At 37.9% G+C, this 14,449-nt stretch overlaps 1 protein-coding gene across 2 annotated transcripts in view; it reads right to left on the minus strand.

The window, feature by feature from the left end:
* Positions 1 to 918: 918 nt before the first annotated feature.
* sema4ba (sema domain, immunoglobulin domain (Ig), transmembrane domain (TM) and short cytoplasmic domain, (semaphorin) 4Ba) overlaps positions 919 to 14,449 on the minus strand; it is a 48,169-nt gene continuing 34,638 nt past the window's right edge. For both annotated transcript variants that reach the window (XM_056766266.1, XM_056766267.1), the window contains exons 9-15: positions 9,230 to 9,411; positions 8,189 to 8,339; positions 7,449 to 7,659; positions 6,159 to 6,274; positions 5,579 to 5,736; positions 4,661 to 4,749; positions 919 to 4,582 (exon numbers count right to left, since the gene is read on the minus strand). In XM_056766266.1, coding sequence (XP_056622244.1) covers positions 3,819 to 4,582; positions 4,661 to 4,749; positions 5,579 to 5,736; positions 6,159 to 6,274; positions 7,449 to 7,659; positions 8,189 to 8,339; positions 9,230 to 9,411 — 1,671 coding nt within the window. In that variant the 3' untranslated portion in view covers positions 919 to 3,818. The remainder of the gene's footprint in view (positions 4,583 to 4,660; positions 4,750 to 5,578; positions 5,737 to 6,158; positions 6,275 to 7,448; positions 7,660 to 8,188; positions 8,340 to 9,229; positions 9,412 to 14,449) is intronic.

A 14,449-nucleotide genomic window follows, 5' to 3' on the forward strand; every position in this document is an offset into this window, starting at 1 on the left:
CACGCTGACGTACTGCATGCACGTCGCAGCCAGGGATTACGTCACATTCTTCAATTCTGTAATATCTCCCTTCCAGGTGTGGACGGATCTGCTGAAGACCATTGGCCTGCCTTTGTTCAATAGTTTGGTGATGTCCGCATACAGTCTTTTGACTACACCCAGGTTCAAAGCCCCTGACTTGTAATTGACCCCTCAGCTGAATATCTGCACATTGGGGTTGCCAAAGTAATACATCTGAACTATAAAAAACTCATCAACTATTTTTTTTGACTTCTCGAGTCATTGTGTAAAGAGTGTAGCTTACCCCACCTTAATCTAAACGAAACTGAAGTGTTTACAAGCGAGTTAGTCATAGTTAACTAATCCACGTCAGACACACCCTCTCACATTAATAAGTGTTAATAAAAAAACGACAGGAAACTATTATTCATCTGATCATAAGTGAAAAAAATGATTTACGTTGACATATAGATTCATAATTGGCATTTAATGTATTTAACTGGATTGTTGTGTTCAACAGCCTGTGAAATATTGACGTCAATAACCAACTGTTGCCACATGGTGGCAGTATTATTAAGGGACATGATGGCAGTATTATTAAGGGACAGTTTATGAGAGCTCATGCACATTTGATTCAACAAAGACGGAGAGATGGCATGCTAGTAGACAACCATGTATTTAGGAAAGAGATCTTCTGGACAAAGTTGCAATTTATGTCTGGACTTCCCAAATTTCATTTTAGTGGCCCCCTTTTAAATGGGACCCCCAAAACAAAATTCTGCCATTGTAAGATGAGAAATATGACAGAATTCCTACAAACATTCATATAATACAAACGACGGGATTACATTAAAGTTTGTTTGGTACCGGACCATTAGAAGAAGGGAAGTGTGAATGTAAAATAAGACAAATCATAACTTGGGTTTATTTCTTTTTTATTAAAAAAATTAAAATTAAAGTGCTTTTATGTACATTATAATAAAAACAACAAAAACAGTAGTGATGTATAATACAAAAAATACATTTAACAACAGTTTTTTTCTTTACATTGGCAGCAAAATGTACAAATACACTTTTACAATAAAGTTTACAAGACATTAAATTACAATAGATTAGAGAGCATCTCGGTGCATATTTATAAAGAATGTTTTTGAGGGATTAAGAGTATAGAAGACTACACTCCGATGTCAGAGAAATATGTGACTATACTCTATAGCTGTCTATACGTGACTAAATCTACCGCTCGCAGGTAGCAGCTGATGTACAGTGAATTGTTCACATTGTCTACTCGGTAAAAACGCCACGCTAGTGATCATAATCTGAGTTACTTAAAAACAAATTCGCTTACATTTAAATTATTTTTGCATGACAATATTTTGAAGGTGAATTTCAAACAGAGGTCTGAGTATATGTAAATCATATTTATATCATTGTTACAAATACATCGTTTTTCTTTTTTGTGCTTTAAACATATGCAGTAAGTGTATGTTTGTGTGATTAACATATATATTAACGGATCTCTGGAGGTACTGTATAAGCACAGTGGAGACACACCCTTGCAGTGGACTGCTGCACAGATAACCATTCAATATACAGTGGTTTGCGACTTTACAAGTTACTAGAATAATCTACTGTGTAATCCACCAGAGCAGACATGCATGTGATGTTTGCTCTTCGTTCACATGTGTTGAAGTCACAAAAAGGCTACAAGAATACATGTTTCCACGCAACCTTCGAGTCACAACATCTTGCTTGGAGGCATCCATATAACCAAAGCTGCTTGCTTCAGAATTGGCAAGAGAATACTCATTCCCAGACGCTGTCGTTTAAAACGTTTTCCACATTCTGCGCAAATGCATTTTGCTTAAAAGCAGCAATATGCTGATAATTGTATCCATTCAAAAGTAGCTTTAAAAGCCTTTCACGACCTCCCATTACAAATGCAATACAATTATACAACTCTCATTGTTCACCATTAGCTTTCCCAACGCACAGCTACTTTGTCAGATGATGTGAAAGTAAAAAAAACATTTTTTAGATTCTAAATAAGACACAATGTTTCTATTGAAAGAATCATTTTGGAACACTTTCAATCAATATATTACTACATTCACAACACAAATGTCCTCGTGATCTTTAAAGATCAATGGCAATAGAATCAAATATATATTACACACTAGGGTGGTGCAATATACAATGCTTGTCTTTGGGAATTTTTATAATGAACGATACTGGAATTAAACAAAATCTTTTCCTGTGTTCTGAACTGTACATTTTTACATGGATCCATATGTTGATGCTATGCTATGATATGCTATAATAACACATATTTGTATGCCTTGTTTTGTGGTTTCCATTGCTTTGTAGCAGCCAAGTGTAGCACTGTTTGAATTTAAAATTGAACTTACTTACTCCCTTGGCAGATGACTATTTAAAATGGACCATTTCACAATGTCTTTGCTCCCACCCAGAAACATCAGTTGGCCTACCGTTGACTTAAGGTGATACAGTGAACATGGCACTTTTTCATGGAAAAAATCTGCTGGTCACTTTTCACATAGCGTACATCGCATCACATAAAAGTGGCATGTAACTCCTTAACCACATAACTGTGTGTTTGCATACACTGAGGACATGAACGTTGCCATTCTATCCCCATGCAAATACATCAGTAGAATTTTAACCTATGAGTTTACAACACGGCAGTATAAATGTCTTAAATTGGACACAAGTACACTTTCAGGAGAACGTCCCTCGCTCTCGGGCTTTTGAAAGATTGATTTATTTCACTTAAATCTTTTGGCACAATAGATCACCAATTTGGATCAGTAAACAACCTCAACAGACTTTTGATCATTATCTGTATTATTAACTAAGTCTAAGTTTTCTCTATTACCAACAGATTTTGTTTGGTTGGTGGGGGAATAGTGACCTCTTTTTAAAGACACTTTCTTTATAACTTTTAAGTTTGAGTCTTGTATATACTCATAGTGTAGTATTGCTAATGTGTCTTCTTTGGAGACCTCCACATACTGAAACCCCGCCATGGGCTCGTCTCGATTGTACCTCAATCTCACTTGCATACTTATCGTGTGTATCTCTGAGAAGTTGTGTAGAATACTAAGGACGTGGCATCACTTTATGAACTCGAGCAGCTTTATTTGTTCGCCCTCTACACACGCTTCTCCATTTAGATTCATTTATGAGATTTGCATAGTATGCCCGCTATGTGCTGAGGTCGTGATGATATACCGCCTGAAAATGTTGCATATATCATCGGGCTTCGTCAATGCTTTCGATGTACCACTACACCCTATATTCTGTTTATGCTCAAATGTAGACTATCTATCTAATGTCAGGCACTAAAATTCTAGTTGACTCCGCTTGTAGTTTCGTCATGTTCTTGGGTTTTATCTGAAAACTAGCTCTTCTAAACGGTAGACGGGGAGATGAGATGGGAGCACGACAGGTCGGCCCTGAGGGCATCGTATTGCTTTCACGAAGATGCCATCGGGCGTTTAGGACGGACTGGGCAGGTACGCTTTAAGACCGCATGATCGGCGTCTCACGATGCCCATCGTGATAACTAGCTACAAAGGCCTTGCGTCTCGCTCATCGCGGCTCTCTGAGATCTTCACAGGCAGTGACTGAGAAATGAGAACAGATCACCGAGACATAATTAGAGGACAAAGTGCAAAATAAATCCCAGTGATGGTATGTTATCCAGTCATTTCATTCTGTTCCTCGCTTGGTGCTGTTCTATCACAGGCCACTTTTTTTAACAGTCGTTCCAACTTCGTTTCATCATATTTATAGATCTAAACGATGGAGTCTTTGATCTCCGAGCCGAGCCGCACACGAGGCCGCGGGCACGTCGGCGAGATCTCCACGTGGCTCTCTTTAAAGTTCAGCGGCCTTTTCTCTGATTCGGAGAAGCTTTTGCTGTTCTCGGGCGATGAGCATTCGTGGGTGGGTGTACTACAGATGTAGTTATCATTCAGGGTCTGGTAGCCCTTGTGGTCGGACACCGAGGGCGGGATATTGTTGCCGTTTAACGGAAGGCTCTCCGTGTGCTTCCCTGGAATCCGCGGCTTCTTCTGCTGCATGTTGGGACACTCGCCTTCCTTAAGCATGGACTTCATTCTGTCACGGTTCCTGTAGGCCACGAACAACGACAGGACCACCAGAGAGAAGACAAGTAAGGCACACACGACAATCAGCTCGTTCCAATAAGTTTTGGTTTTCTGGGGTGACCAAGTTTCTCCGGGCAGGATGATGGCCTCCCCCTTGGGCACCAACTGTGTCCGGGATCGTCCTGTAAGGGTGGTGCTTTCTGGCTCGGCTTTAACGCAGTAATTGGCCAGAAGTTGTCGATAGCCGCCTTCTTCAGACCAACATTGATAAACTTCCTCTCTGTCCACCTGGGCGACTACAACTAGCCCACCATCAGGGCTGGGGTAGACGAACCGCTCAACAGAATGGCTGTACTCCCATAGCCGTTTAGCCAAATTGGAACGCAGGTTACAGGGCAGAACCTCAAATGTCATGGGTGGTATCTGAATCTGACGACACGGCTGCACACCTGTGGGATATATTGGGTTTTTAGTTACGGACACATGTTATATTGAGTTAGATATTAAAATGCATGGCTTTTACTCACGTGGTGGAGCTGGTCTTCCAGAACGAGGGTTTAGAATGGCCATTTTGCACACGGAGGTGTTGGCATCATCTACATCTTGTTGCCATTGGCTAGAAAAATAAGAGCAAAGGTATTTTTCATAACCGACTTAGCAACTGACTTACAATTTGGTCCTTACAATGTTATCTGAATGTCTGTGCAAGAAGAGCTAGAATGTTAGTTATTAAACATTTTTCTTTTTTAGTTTTTATATTAATATTTGTTACCTTTTACATTTCTATGTAAAAATGTATTGCAATAAAAACGGTTGCTATATAAATTTCATTTACTTTGATTTCAGTTTTAGTTTAGTTTTTTTTCACATTCAAAGATTTATTATATAACTTATTATTTCGTAATATTTAACTGTTGTTTAGTTTAAGTTTTTCAAATAATATTTCAAATCAAATATCTTATTTCAAGGAACAGAAATGTTTAATAGTTTTTTTTTAAATAAATCCGCGACTCGGCCCTGGATGAAGCGGAAGAAAATGGATGGATGGAGTTGAAATAAACTATAATTACATCGGTTAAAATAGACCGTTTCATCGGACGAGCATGCGCCTGACCCCCATTTAACTTACAGTTTGTGTTTGGCTAGTGTCTAATAATATAACTGTTTCTAATTAATTTTATTTATCTTAATATCAATTTATAATATTTTTATTATATAATATTTGTACTAAATAAAAGATTTGTTTAATTTTGTTGTATGTTCTTTTGCTTGTTTTTAGAAAAAATCTGCAGGTCCTCTATTCTTTGCAGGTGTGTACCAAAAGTAACATTTGGGCCACAAAAGCGAGCATGCGCAGTATCGTTTGTTCATGTTGTTCCTTAAAACCGTTCGTACTGCTTGTCTACATGTCTAATGGGTTCTAAAGCATGCAGAAACACACTAACCTCTTAGTTGGACCATTTCTGATATTTGAGCACTGCTTTCCTGTCCAGGCACAGTACGGATCTCTAGATAAAATACACTCTCCACAGCTTTGGTAGTTGGAGCAATTGGCTAGAGGGATTTCAACTAACCCGGAATAGCTTGAGACAAACAACAGTGCCTGTTGGAAATGAAAACACAACAGAAATGAGATCCCTCCTCAGGACTACATCAACTTTATGTTATTATTATACATACATACATTGTAGACAGTAGTTGTAGTTTACATAAACACTAATAGATGATAATTACACTGACAGAGGCAATAACACATTTTCAAATAGCTCTTGTGGTGTAACACTATACATACAAGCAAAATGTAAGCAGTCTGAGTGATAAACATCTATGTATAGACAGAGCAGTCTCCCATCTGGTCACAGTTCCCCGGTGGTTGAAAACAGGGATGCAGTTATATCAGTGAGGATATATGCTATAATGCTTTTCCAGACTTTCTACATCAAAGGCTCCCTTAGCCGGTCATTTCCCCAATGCATTCCAATCTCCAGTGGGCAAAACAAGTCAACATTAAGGATTTCAAAGCACCTTGTCTTCATGCAGTTCTATGTGTTGAACAGGCTGAGGTTCGGGGAAAATCACCAGTTCCTCAATGATGTGCATCTTGTTTCCAACGTTGATGGCTTTGTGAATTCTGCCGTCATCTGAAATGTAACATGAGTGACATGAGATATTGTAGTCAAGCATGATAGCATGACATCAACATCTGCGAAGACCTATGGCAAGCCGAATTAGCTTTAAATCATTCTCAGGATGTTTTTTGATATTAACAATAACATTTTTACTAGTAAAAATGTGAAATCTTGATATCAGCAATCAAGCTATCACTCGCAGAAATGTGTATTCTTGATATCAAAATAGAATTTAACTAGTAAAAAATTAAATTCTTGATATCTGTAATTGCATTTTTACTAGTTAAATATCACAATAAACTTAAATCAAATTCAATTTCAGATATCAACAATGAATTTCTTACATGTCAAAAATCTTATTTCTGATTTCAGAAATGCAATTCCTACTAGTAAAAAACATACTTTTATACATCAAAAATTAACTTGTTAGTAGTAAAAATGTAAATTCCTGATATCAAGAAATAAATGATTGATATCTGAAATTGAATTTGATTGACAGACTATAGTGATATTTAACTGGTAAAAAATGCAATTACAGATTACAAGAATTACCTTTTTTACTAGTTGAAATTAAATTTTTGATATCAAGGATACACATTTCTGCGAGTGATGACGTCATTCTTGATATCAAGAATTCACATTTTTACTAGTGAAAACGTAATTACTGAAATCAAAAATAGTAATTTTTGCTAGTAGAAATTCTATTCTTGATATCAAAATTGATCATTTTACTAGTAAAATTGTAATTGTTGATATCAAAAATGTATATCCTGAGAATGATTAAAAGCTAATTCGGCTTGCCATAGACACCTATCTTCCAAGCTACTGCGACAAGAGAAAAGGAGCTTTGTGACGATTGTAAAAAGAGAAAAAAGTCCATTCTATAGTAAATGGGCTTCAATTGGGATTTTTTTTTCAAATAGATTAGCAGAACAAAAGGCTATTTGGTATTAAGCAGATTTCTTTTAAATGTGGCCCAAATCTGTCCAGGTTTAAATAATGTTTAAGCTGAAGGTGTAGCTACATAGAATTTCCATTAGGGGGCATTGTGCACCCATATTTTTTGATAAGGCACCAATGCAATCCTAGCTTCCTCCTGGCATTAAACATAATAAAACACGCAAAATCCTAATCTAAAATATTGAGCAAAATTGCAATTTAAGGTTTAAAAGCGTTTGTGCCTCACCTGTGCCAATGAAAAGCACATCATACGTGTTGTGCAGAGCCTGTACTCTGTGCACGGCGAGCTGCGTGTAGCGCACGTTTCGTTTAAGCAGCAGTGGCTGGCTGCGAATCACGCTATCCATGAGGAAATGATCCTTCACGAAGTTCAGCACCTTATCTGGCATGTGCAGGGAGGAGGAGATGGCCTGGGACCGAGCAGCGTTGGTGATGCACTACAGGAACAGAGATGGAAAAATACAGACACTTTAAAACACACCGCTGAACATCTCTATCCCTCTGTTTCTCTGAGCGATTATCAGATGACCATCAGGCCGTGTAACGTAAAGGCAGAAAATGAGAGTAGAGGAGAAATGTGATATCGGCACTGTATATATCCCTGAATTGATGCAACATTCAAGGTAAACACGGGATGTCCAGTTCAGATTGCAAATGTTATTGGATGCACTCGGATGACCTGAACACAAACAAGCTACGGTCTAGACGCCTTGTGAGAATAAAGTCGGCCAGTTAGAGCTCTTGCAAATTCTCATTACAATTCAAATGATCAGTAATAAGAAAAACATGTTCTTTAGCCCCCAGCAAATGTCATTAAAGGACTGTTTACCATATTTATTCAGTCAGTATTATATAATTGGTTCGAGCTATGATGTTAATAATAAATTATGGTAGTGCAGTCTGACTCAATTAAGTGTAATGGAGTCAATATGTATTAATAAGGGCTGGTTAGATTACGAAACGTACCGCCCCGGGTCTCGGTTCCGGCACTGGGTGGTTGTATGTATACCACTGCTGCGTCTCTCGGTTAACCTCTCTATACCGGCCGTTAAAAGCCTCTTCGACCTGGTCCATGGTGAACGCACATACAGCCGAGCTGCCCGAAGCTCCTTTGGACCTGCACACATGACATAAACGTGTTTAAAGTTTATTTACAATCTGTTCGCATACGCACAATTACCACAGCACGTAATAACAGTTTACTTATCGCACAAACAGCAGCTCAAAATCTGCAAACAAGATGCAGAATCTGGCTTCTTATTTAACTCGAGCCATAACAGATGTGTGGGAGAACACAAGAGAGAGGCTATTCTGAGCTTCTGCAGTCTCACCGTCTCTTTCCTGGCCTGTATATTTTCCACCTATTTCCACCCATGTTAATGCATTCAATCAATACCCACAAGCCCCACAGTAAGTACAGCAAAAGGAACAGCGACATGCATGTTTCAAGAACACCCCAGGAAAACGAAATGTCCCCTTTATGAATGGTTTAGGATTACAAGGAACGCAAAACAACCGTTCTCAACTCTTTCAAAATGGGTCACCGGTCTGTTTGAACAGACATGCGAATAGCAAAAACAATCCTAAATACATATAATAAAATCTATCTAATAACAAGAGTGCAAAGTTATTTAAAGCAAATTGAGTATTACAAAGCAAAACAAAAAAGATTAGAAAATCCTATATATTTTTATTTTTATACAATTATATATTAGTAGTCCCATAATAAACCACCGTATTATATTATTTACATTGTATATACATTGACATCTTTGCTATCCTTCAGAAACCTCAAATGTCCAAATTGAAAAAAAAAATGAAATGATTGAATGCTGTCTTGTGTGCTTTTCATTGGTTAGATATTTGAACACCCAGTGACAAACATAAAGGATGACTAATATTAATCATTTATGACAAAAAACGAAATATCACGATACAGTGCAAGGTTTCAGAAGGACCTTAGCGACATACAAAATATATAGTGATACAGCAAGCACATTACATTACCATTGGGATGTGAAGACTCCATAAAACACGGTACTTTTCCAGGATTCTTTACTGGGGGTCAGAACAAACATGTCCTGAATGATGTTGAAGGGAAATCCATCATCAGGCAGTGAACACAAGAGCTGGGCTTTTAGAAATGTTGTCCATTTCTTCTGAAGAACCCTCTCTCCACCTTTATCACCCTGTGACATATACATAAACATATACAGTATGAGTTTGGTTAAGTGTTCCTGTAATTAAACTTGAAGAGCACTGAAACATCAACTCCAAGGTCATGGGTTCAAATCCAAAGCAACACGCATACCTACAAGTGTACGCTGCTTTGAATAAAAGTGTGCCAAACTGTATAAAGTAACTCCATTACTGTGTTTTCATATGTTTGACCACAAGGGGGAAGTACACACCTCAACCACATTCACAAACTGCACTTCACGCAATCCAACAGACAAACACAGATGACTATTATAATGCTTTCGGAGAAATGTTACATATTACAAAAACAATGGCGTAAATGTTCAACAATCAGATCTTGTGACATCAGAATGTCAAGTTGGGCAGGCTGCTTCGTGTTACCTTACAACTGGTGAAGTAACAGTGTTTATGTAAGATGTAAAACTGGACAGGGCCTCTTGATTCTATCACATGTTGAGCATTAGGACTCAGTATGTTTTTCTGATTGGGGCCCCGGGGCTATAAAGGCTTTAACTCAGATACTTCCATGACTCTTTAAACAAAACAGACAGGATCATTCAAGGGTCCTAATGTCTATCAGCAGAGAAAACACGGCTAGAATTAAGCCCACTCGTGGGCTATGCTGCAGATCTGTTTTGCATTTCCACACAATAACATAACATTATTAATAGAAGGAAAATGCGAAAGGGAAAAAATCTGACGTCATCAGAACAATCTTTTATGGTATATTTTGTGTGTACTAGTGTATGAGATTTGTTTATGTTAATATATTGGTAAGTAATGCCGTTACCTTGCTGTTCAAATAACTTTTCTTCTGTACTTGCATGATATTACACTAGTGAAGCTAGTGATTTTTATCATTAAATTATTAAATATGCGATAAACAACCACAAATCTTTCAGGTTATAGTCACAAATTAAATGTACTGTTTTAAAAAGAAAATGTAAACTGAGTACATAACATGAGATCATGAAAACTAAATTTCACGCAGTGTGTAATGTTGCCGTGTTTGAATGTAAGCAGTGTGCCAAGTTGTAAATCCGAAGGTAGCAAAGCTATTGGCTTGGACAAAAGTGAGTCGACTCTGAATCATGCAAACGAGACGTGACCTAGTCCAATACGTGAACTGCCGCGGATTTACATCACTACATATAGTCCCCGCCTATGTTTTGCTAGGACTGCCCGCGAAAACTTCACTCTTCTACCCAAACACTTTAGCTTGTGAGCCTCATTCCCGGTAGACCAATCACAGCAGACTAGACCATCTGACCAATCACATCAAACTAGGCTAGCTGAAAGGAGGGGATTAGACCGATGAATCGCGGAACGAATCATTTGAGAGTCAGTCAAGAAGTAAGGTAAGAATAACTGCCTATAATTACAAAATAACAGTGTTTTTAAACCTTCTTTGTACATAAACTTGTTGTTGAACACTCCATAAACCAAAGCAGGACCTTAAAAATCCCTAGGTACTTACTCTTTAAGTAACCTGAAACCATGTACTTCATACAGTCTATGCATTATAAGATATTATGTATAATTGTTTCATTTCTAAACAAGACACACTGTTCTCTAGCCAGTCAATATAGTCCTACAAAACACACGCAACAAGTAGCCTAGTTCAAGTGGTCAAATGTAGAGGTTATATATTAACTCTCAATTTATATTGAAAGAATCAGAAAGACAAATACTTTGTGGAAAAAGAAGAGCAGAAAATAAAGAAATTAGAAGAAAATACGGAAAGAAGGAAACCGGTATCCCGAGCAGAACCTGCATATTAAACAGGCCTCAACAAACACAAGGGCTGAGACATCAAACTTAATATGAGAAAAGACAGAGAAATAGATACTGGACTACCAGAATAACGTAAACGCCGTGCTGTTCAGTACAACATATACTGTATGTTCCATGTGCTACAAAAACATCTTTCTGTGCGAAGAAAATATATTTCCATGTGTAGCGCATCTGTGATACAGTTTGATAAGTGCAGAGATGGAGTGTTAAGTGCGTTTGTCATTGTGCTTTTCTGTGTGTGACGTTAATCAATGGTTCACCGCTATTTTACTTCATTTTAGTCTATTTTGTGGGAGTAAAGCTACAGTCAACCACACTGAAACTCAAACACCTTCGCGGGGACCCGTCAAAATAAAAGTCCTCTTAACCTGAACATTCAGATAAAAAACTTCTTTAGTATACTATAGTATTTGCTATAGATAATTGCAGTAACCTTGTAGTAAATTGATAAACTGTTGTAAAACTGCAGTGTTGAAAAATACTATAATATTTAGGACTTTTACCGCAGTCTGCTTCAGTACATACTATAGTATTACATACTACTGTATTTTTATGTGGACACATATATTACTTTTGTATAGTACAGAACTTAAAAAATTAAAAAATAAGTTATGTTTGACTAGTTTAACTAAAAATGATATGGCTCTTATTTATCCATCTGTATGTAACATTAATTTCATTCTTCAGTTAACTGCCTATTTCTGTGATAAAGTTCACTTTTTAAAGATGACAACAAAAGTTATAGACTTGTGCAACAACTGTTTGGCCCGTGCTACAAATTTTAAACCTCTGTAGCACCAGTGCTATGTGCAATAAAAGTTAGCGTAAAGCCCTGCGTGGAGGCCATATCCCAAAAGCACTGTATTTATTCATTTTTTCATCTCAGCAGCTCTCCAAAGAAAATGAGCATTCCTTTAATTATAATATTATTGTAATCCAACACTATGGACAACGCCTTCCGCTAACAGCAGGAAAGCAACAACACATTCCAATAATATCTCTTAAAGGGGAACACCCATACATGATTGAACAGCAGCGCAGAAGAGTTTAAACACACAGCTGAACTTCGAGTTACACTATAACCCAGCCAAGATTAAGACAAATCATCACATCTACAAATAAACATACTGAATACTGAATAAACACCCTCTATTCATTTCAAAGCTGTATGACTTACTTCCGCAGAATACAAAAGAAGATATTTTGAAGAATGTTGTTAACTGGACACAAAACCAATACAAGTAAATGGGGGCCAGTTACAACATTCTTCAAAATATCTACTTTTGTGTTCTGCGGAAGAAAGTAAGCCATTGTTGAAATGACAAGAGGGTGAAAAAATGATGACAGAATTTTCTTTTTCGGGTGAACTAGATTGAAAATCTAACTATTACCAAAGGATTATAGTAAATGGAGTCTGTAGTACTATAGTAATTTTTCTGATGTATGACCGAACCCAGACACCAGGATCTATTATAAACAAAACAAAGGAAATATTGCTCGGCACAAATGCACAGCTTTGTATAAATCACAATTTCCACCGTATCTGACATGGTTGTGCTTTATTCAACACATCAATATCCACATCATAGTGATATGACAGACAATATTCCAAAAGAGAGCAGTGAAATCTTTTTCTTTCCAAATGTAGACAGAAAGGCAGATGAATGTTGCAGACGTTGCTTTCTGCTCATGCACCGTTTACAACAGACAGAGTAAATGCTTCAGCCCAGCTGGCTAAGTAGAAACTCTCTTAAGATTCAGATCACTCCTCATGCGCAAACGCTCCGCTGCTTAAAGCCCTTTTGAAGAGAACAGTGCACGGCAAAGTTTATTAAATTTAAAAAAGTCAAAGATGTGATCGAAAAGGACTCGTGCACTGGCCCGTGACGGAAGCTTTGTTCCGTGTCACATCACAGAATGTTCGACGATTAAGGCCGCTAATGGGCTTTGCAGGAATCATTAAATTTGTTTACTATATAAGAGGAGATAAGGTACCATACCAGGCAAATAGGCTTACAGACATTATCATTGCATTGCCTTCATTATGGCCGGCTTCCAGCTGAGCTAGCAGGAGGAATATGGGACGTTCTAAAAAAGGAACCTGGGATAATGTTTGAGGTACTGGATACAAATACGGTAAGCAGGCCATCCTCCTTTGGCACGACAACCATTAAACTGTCACGAGGCATTTCATGCATTCAGTACATAATAATACGGTAAGCGAAAATTTTCCACTTATTTAATTTGACGCCTGGTTTTAAAGGCAGAATGAATGAGCTACATTGTAATCAATGTTTCTTTTCATCTCATCGTTGTGAGGAACGTGTGTGTTTTGTGTCCATGTGGCGTGCGTTCGACTCAACTCGAGAGATGAATGCTAATATTTGCAGAGCAGTGATAAGATTTGGATGTGGACCAAGAAAAGGCAGAGCATTGCGTTGAGGAATGCGTCTTTGTAACGCAAACCTTCTAATCTCCCACCTCTGTTAACAAAGTGACGCATGAAATGATCACACAGCCATGTGAGCACATGTACACATATCCTCCTTGTGTCATAAACACACACACTCTTGTGCAATAACGAAAACATGTGTGAACACATTTACACGCACAGTACTTTCCAAAGTACGAACTTGGGTAAATGTTCAGTACGAAAATGGCAGCTCTGGTTGCCAGATATATTTAAAAAATATATTGACATTAAGATCAACATTGTGGTAAAATTATAAATAATGTAAACGTACCCGTGCAGTTTTATTTGCTGAATTAAAGGTACAGTTTGTGAAATTTAGTGGCATCTAGCGGTGAGGTTACGAATTGCAACCAGCGGCTGACTCCTACCCCTCCCTTTCGAAACACTACGGTGGCTGACACAGAACAAAGATGTCGTACGTTTTCGGTTCTCGGCTAAAGGAGATCACATCTTTACAAAAAGGCGCTCTGTAGAGCAGTTTGTCCTTTAGGGCCTACTGTAGAAACAACATGGCGTATTCCATGTAAGGGGACCCGCGGTGTATGTAGAAACAGCTCATTCTAAGGTAATAAAAACATAACGCTTCATTGTGTAAGGTCTTTATACACCTTATTATATTGCATTTCTGTCAATAGATCCTCACACACTGCACCTTTAAAGAGATTGTTTAAATTGTATGTGTACATTCAATTTGTGTTTTACTGCTTCAGGGGGAATGCCCCTCATCCAATCCCCTTCAACATGCACATGGCGTTTTCACA

This window comes from Triplophysa dalaica, chromosome 14, assembly GCF_015846415.1.
Source record: "Triplophysa dalaica isolate WHDGS20190420 chromosome 14, ASM1584641v1, whole genome shotgun sequence".
NCBI classification, from domain to species: Eukaryota; Metazoa; Chordata; class Actinopteri; order Cypriniformes; family Nemacheilidae; genus Triplophysa; species Triplophysa dalaica.